The sequence below is a fragment of the Platalea leucorodia genome (genome assembly GCF_965183815.1).
Source record: "Platalea leucorodia genome assembly, chromosome: 22".
In the NCBI taxonomy this organism is placed as follows: Eukaryota; Metazoa; Chordata; class Aves; order Pelecaniformes; family Threskiornithidae; genus Platalea; species Platalea leucorodia.
In genome coordinates this window covers 65,712-72,181 of record NC_138844.1, presented here as the reverse complement: position 1 = coordinate 72,181, position 6,470 = coordinate 65,712, and the positions used below count along the sequence as shown (strand labels likewise).

Genomic DNA, 6,470 nt, shown 5'->3' with positions numbered 1-6,470 from the left:
GGGCTCTGAGCTGGTGGCTGTAGTGGGACAGCAGGTCACAGCCCGTGTGCCTCGTGCCAGCTGCTGGGAGGGCCAAATGTCTGTACCAAACCAGGTATGCATGGAGTGCACATGTGTATTCACCAGCAAACTTCATGCTGGACCACCTGGCAAGTAGGGGACTTATGGGGCAGTCAGAGGCTGAGATCTAGGCAGGGGTACCATGCAGACAGAGGAACCGTGCCAGTGCTCAGGGAACCTGTGAGTATGTGTGTACTTGTGAACCCAGACAGTATGGTGTGTGTGCCTGCACTAGTGACCTCCTGCATCTGCCAGTCCCAGAGGAGGAGGGGACATGTCTGTCTGTACCTGTGTGTGATGTGGGTACTGTGTGCGGGTTCTCTTGATGGTAGCGCTCTGGCTGTGGCAGTCTGTGTGACTGGCCATGTCAGGGTACTGTGTGTCTGTGTATGTGTGTTTGTGTGTGTTTGTGTGTGTCTGTGTGTCTCTGGAACATGTGCACAGCTTTGCTGCTGTTTGAACCTGCAAAGGGGAAAGTGGCAGCCACATCCCTCAGCCTGGGCAGAGACCCTGGGTCCCCAGGCACTGGACTGGACTCCAGAGGCCTGGCAGGAGGGTCCTGGGCTGGGGCTGCTGGAGGAGCTGGCCATGCTCTAAACAATGCTTAACAGAGTTCAGACCTGGAAATTCAGGTTGTATCAATGTTTAGTAACTGAGTATAATAGCCACCTTTTTTCCCTATCCTTTTCCTTCATATCTACCATGGCATATTAAAGTATGAGTGTGTGGTTTTGTTTGTGTATGTGAACGGCAGAAAGAAATGCTTGGTGATTTGTTGAAAAATATACAGAAAATTTTAAATGGTACTCAAATGCTCAAATTGTGATGCCTATACTGCAGATCTCTGCCTAGTAAAATGTCAGGGATTGCTATAGACGGATGGCTGTTCACTTTCTCTGCAGCTGTGCTAGCTGTGTAAGGTTATTGAGCCCTCATCAGAGGAAAAGAGGTAAAAGTGGGATCATTTCTAAATTAATGCTGTGATTTGCAGACATATATTCTGAATTATGCATGAAGCAAGCCTGTTTGTTTGATAGGAAGGTAAAACTCTTCAAAATCTACCAGAAAGAAGTAGAGAATAGAGCAGGAAGCAAGGAAAGTGCTCAGGTATTAGCAAAAGGCTAATGAAGGATATATGAAAAACAGAGACTGTTTTCTTAGTAGTAATCTGCTTATTGATTCATGAACTCTCAGACAGAAATATGCAGCTGAAGAATTTCCTGGTATGACTGTAGAAGAAAATGAGCTAAAATTTCAAAGGGAACAGAAATGTCTTGACATATTCATGAGTAGCTCACCATTAGGACAATGTCAAGATTTTGAACCATTAGGTATATTTCCTTCCAAAAGGAAAGCAAAACAAAACACCACATATGTAAATAAATTTTCCCCAAACACAGAGAACTATTTATTCATGTGCTGACATTCTTAAACTTTATGTCTGTGATGGTGTTTGCATTTCAACCTCCATAAGACAGTGTATTTATCTAATGAAGAACTTTAAAGGTGTCTCTGAGTGATGCTGAGGTGGCACAGAAACTGTACAGTGATTTGCTGCTTATGCTATCTTAGGAAGCACAAACTCTTCAGGAGAGGATGTTGTTTTAACAGCAGGCCTGAGAGAGCAGTCAAGCTACTAGACACTCACTAGCTCAATATTAATATTAATGAAGAATATTAATGAAGAAACTCCCAAAACTGGTTTCTCGGCATCATCCATGAACCTTGGAGCTGTAGCATATTCTCTTCTCTTCCTGGCCAGCCCACGACTTCTCCCCTACACCTGTGCTATGGAAGCCTGAGCTGAAGCAATGGCACTGCAACATTTCTGCTGAGTAACTGAATTCATCCTCCTGAGGATTTCTGATGCAAGGGAGCTGCGAGTCCTCTTCTTCACCTTCTTCCTCACCAATGCCATGGCTCTGCTGGGAAACATTCTCATCATTGTGGCAGTCAGGGCTGACCCCAACCTGTACTCACCCATGTACTTTCTGCTCTGCAATTTGTCCTTCATGAACATTTATTATGCCTCTGCCACCTCTCACAGGATATTGATGGACCTGCTCTCCCAAAGAAAGACCATTGCCTTTGAGGACTGTACAGCCCAGCTGTTTTTTCTGAACTTTGTTGGGGCAACAGAGATGTTCCTCCCAGCAGTGATGGCATACAAAGCCATCTGCAAACCCCTGCACTACACGGTCATCATAAGCCAGCAGGTGTGCTGGGTCCTGGTATCTGCCTGCTGAGCAGGGTGTTTCCTCTACTCCATGGTCCAGATGCTGCTCACAATCCAGCTCACCTTCTCTGCCCTCAGTTTAATTGACAGCTACTTCTGTGACATGCCTCCAGTCATCTGGCTGGCCTGCATGGGCATCTACATCACTGAGTCGTTCATGGCCTCTGTTGGGAACGTGATTTTATTACATGGCTTTCGTTTAGCACTAATTTAGGATTTATTAATATTTTTGAGATAGATCACAAAATTAGGTTGTATAATTCTTAACAGCACTTAAGCATCAGCCAATTTAACAGAGTGATTCAGTGGAATTTGTTACAATCAAAATAGCAACTTAGTTAAAGGTTCAAGAACGGCAAGGGTCACCCAAAACTTACAGCAGGGTTGCACACACAGATAGGGTTTAAATCAAATCACACACACAGACAGATAGACAGACAGTTCTGAATCAAATTGCACACACACATACACAGAGGTTAACCTGTGATTAAAATTTCCTTTTTCATGAATTTCATAAATTAACTCACTTTTATGTACCAGCATTCATCAATGGACAATTGGTGAACCTCATGAAATCAGGCCTTTGAGTCATTGCAAAATTGTCAACAATCTTTCAGTCCTCGCGAAATCTCCCCTGAGAGGCATCCCAGCGCAGGGGAAGATACTGGGTCACACAGCCCACTGCGGTCCCGGAGAGCTCGAAAGGTCTCACTTTTGGATCGCTATTTATAAGATCTCGAGGTGATTGGTTTTGGTCAGTATTTTCCATTCTGGCCACAATTCGTATTGAGTCATTCTATTGTACAATTCAGGCAGCAGATGGCCCAGGTGTGGCCACAAAGGGCCTGACACCCAATTCACTGCACTTGTGACAATGATAACAGCACAATAGGGCTTATTCTGAGATCTCAGAGTGGCCTGGGGGTTGCACCACCACAGCCTCCACGCAGTGGCTTAATAGCCCTGGTTTGCTTCCTGGTGCTGGTCACATCTTACATGTTCATCTCGGTCACAATCAGGGTCCGCTTCACTGAGGGGCACTGGAAGGCACTCTCCACCTGTGCCTCACACATCATGGTCATCACCCTCTTGTTTGTATCCTGCACCTACATCTACCTCTGTCCCTTCTCTATCATCTTCTACCAAGAAGAAACTGGAAATATGAAACAAGTATTTCAACACTAATTTCCAAGACCTAGAAAACACAATTTTCATAGTAAACATTGTAACTGGTGAATTCCCTCCCGCAAGAATTAAGAGCTAGTTTACTTTTTTTGGACCTTAGTATGTAATATGGATCAAAGACATTTCTTAACCTAGCCCAACAGAGTAGCTTCACTATACCTGACATAATCAATATATCAGGGTATGTGAGAGAATACTGAGATTATGATGTTCACATTTGGTTAGTTGGATCCCCCAATTTGAAGGTGAAGGTGTGTGGTTTTGCTTTCTACACTTAAGCTGTATGTAATATAATACAATCTTGGAAGGAATCAACTTCACCTGATTTTTTCATCTGATCTTCTTTATAGTTAACAAAGAAGATTTGTGGATCCTAGGGTATGAACATGTATATTCTAAGAGAAGATGAACAAGTGCCTGGGAAGAGCTTTTTTTGACCATAAAGGAAGAATGATGAGGTCAGATGGACTCACTTCTGGTGCCAGTTTGGGTGAGATAGATAAATCAATGTGCTCATCTATAGTTGGAATACCTTGGGACAGCTCATTGCTGAAGCTCATAGCTAGACTCACGGTTAACTATTTGAACAAATATGTCTGATTTTTTTGTCACCATGTTAAAGATACAATGCATTGCAATGGTATAATGTTGTTCAGTACTACATATATATTATAAGAACATAGCAGCAGTAAACAAATATTTACAAAATATAAACTTTTCAAATTATGAATATGTATAACTGATCATATAAAAAATAAATGTTGAAAGACTGAAACTTTATGAACAGTTTTACTTGTGTGGAGTCATGATTTTCAAATAAATAAATCTGGTACAAAAATTTCCTGAGCTCTGACGTGCTATTACTGTACTTTGCCACCAGATGGCAGAGGCAATTAGGCTAAGTATATCTAAATGCCTCTACCCCAATGCTGATGTTTACAGGTAAGTTAAAGATGGTGGAGATACTGTTTGTTGGATTTTCTTTAGACATACAAGGATGTGGGCTTTTTAACTTTTCAGAAAATAACAATAGTTTTTTTTACACAAGTAAATTATTAAAACCATATGTGGAACGTATGTAAAGGAAGAAGTGACATTATACAACATTGTATCTGGGGAGACAGTGACAGAGTGAAGAAAAGGCAATAGGATTTTCATCAAAATTCATCAAAAGTTCAGTGCGTCCCAACAAAAGAATACAGTAAATTGCATCACCTGTCTGTGTTAGAGTGAATGACTCTTAGGATTGGATTCATCCCACATAAATTTATGCATCCCACTGAAGAATCTTATTCCAGTGCCTAGGTGGTTTAAGGTCTCTCAACAAAGAAAAAGCTACCATTAGAAGGAAAAAATTAGATAGTGTTGAGGGTGAAAACAATTGGTGCTATTTACTACTAAGAATGTATAGGTTTTGTCTGAGCATAATCTAGTGATCTAAGTTCCCTCTGTTTTCAGTGGAGAGAGCCACGCAGTTCCTGGAGATGATTCATCCCATCCTCAGGAAAAATCACTCTTTGAAGATGCTAACTTCCTTCTTTCTGAAGAATACAGAGAAAGACTGATTAAATATGTTGCTTACATACAGCTAAAGTCCAGTGACAAAATCTTCCTGCACGTTTTCCCCAAGTATTTGACATGTATACACACTTGAAATAGTTCATTATGATGACGGGACTCATGTATTGATGTGGTATGGAAAATGGTGCTATGGCATGGTACAAAACTGCAGCGCTGGGGAAGGTAAGGCACATGAATTTCCAGGGTAGGCATTTTCACACGTGTGTGCCTTTTCAAACATGCCTTGTCCATGTCCATTAAGGTCAGTGCATTTCAAATACAGCTGATTTACTATGCACATAATGATTGTCAGAGCACAAATGGTGCTGCTTGGTTTGATATTTATCGGAGCTACAATGCCTCTCCTGGGTATAGCTGTGCAGTAGATCCAGACAAATCAGGCTTATTGAGTATATGCAACATGTCTATACAACAGATGAGATTAATGTCCCTGAAATTAAGCTATTTAAATACTAGGTGACTTGATCTAATAATATTATCTAGGCTTCCTTTATAATAGAGAAAGGCCCTTCCAGAAGATAAGTCATCATATCCATTCCGCAAACTCACATTAGGGGTCATAAATCATCCTCTGAACCTGCTTGTGTCTAGCCTTTCACTATAGAGACACTATTAAATTAAACTAACATAGCTACTGTTAGACGAGATTCTTTGCATCCCACATCTCCATCTTGCATCAAAGCTCTTTGCATGTGCTGCAGCAGTGATCTGAGATATCTCTCCTGCCTAGAACACAGGCATGACTGGAAGCTCAGTATGGGAAGGGCTACATGGATGAAGCAACAGCTACGTGTCTGCCTTTTGCACCCATCAGTGCAGTATCTAATTCCGGTTTGAGACTTGGACAATGACAACACAGAGGACTATAACAGTTTTTCTTTGCAGATTGTCCAGACTTTTAGCCCTGTCATACAGGAGCGCCTGGATACCTGTCCACTTGTTACGTCCCTGGGATAGATATGAGGAGGTGTGGTGGGTTGACCCTGGCTGGATGCCAGGTGCCCATGAAAGCCACTCTATCACTCCCCTCCTCAGCTGGACAGGGGAGAGAAAATATAACAAAAGTCTTATGGATCGAGGTAAGGACAGGGAGAGATCATTCACCAATTACTGCTATGGGCAAAACAGACTCAACTTGGGGCAATTAGTTTCATTTATTGCCAATCAAATCAGCGTCGGGTAATGAGAAATAAAAACTAAATCTTAAAACACCCTCCCCCCACCCCTCCCTTCTTCCCAGGCTTAACTTTACTCCAGAGTTCTCTACCTCCTGCCCCCTGGTGGCACAGGGGGATGGGAAATGGAGTTGAAGTCACTTCATTACATGCTGTTTCTGCTGCTCCTTCGTCCTCAGGGGGAGGACTCCTCACACTCTTCCCCTGATCCAGCATGGGGTCCCTCCCACAGG

At 42.5% G+C, this 6,470-nt stretch overlaps 1 protein-coding gene across 1 annotated transcript; it reads left to right on the top strand.

Moving 5' to 3' along the window:
* Nucleotides 1–1,285: 1,285 nt before the first annotated feature.
* On the top strand, nt 1,286–5,135 carry LOC309600083 (olfactory receptor 4D5-like; the record flags this gene model as incomplete). Its single annotated transcript, XM_082332152.1, is given in 6 exon segments — nt 1,286–1,391; nt 1,897–2,303; nt 2,307–2,462; nt 3,242–3,466; nt 4,362–4,423; nt 4,940–5,135. Coding segments are annotated over 6 exon segments (1,152 nt in total).
* Between the last annotated feature and the right edge of the window lie 1,335 nt (nt 5,136–6,470).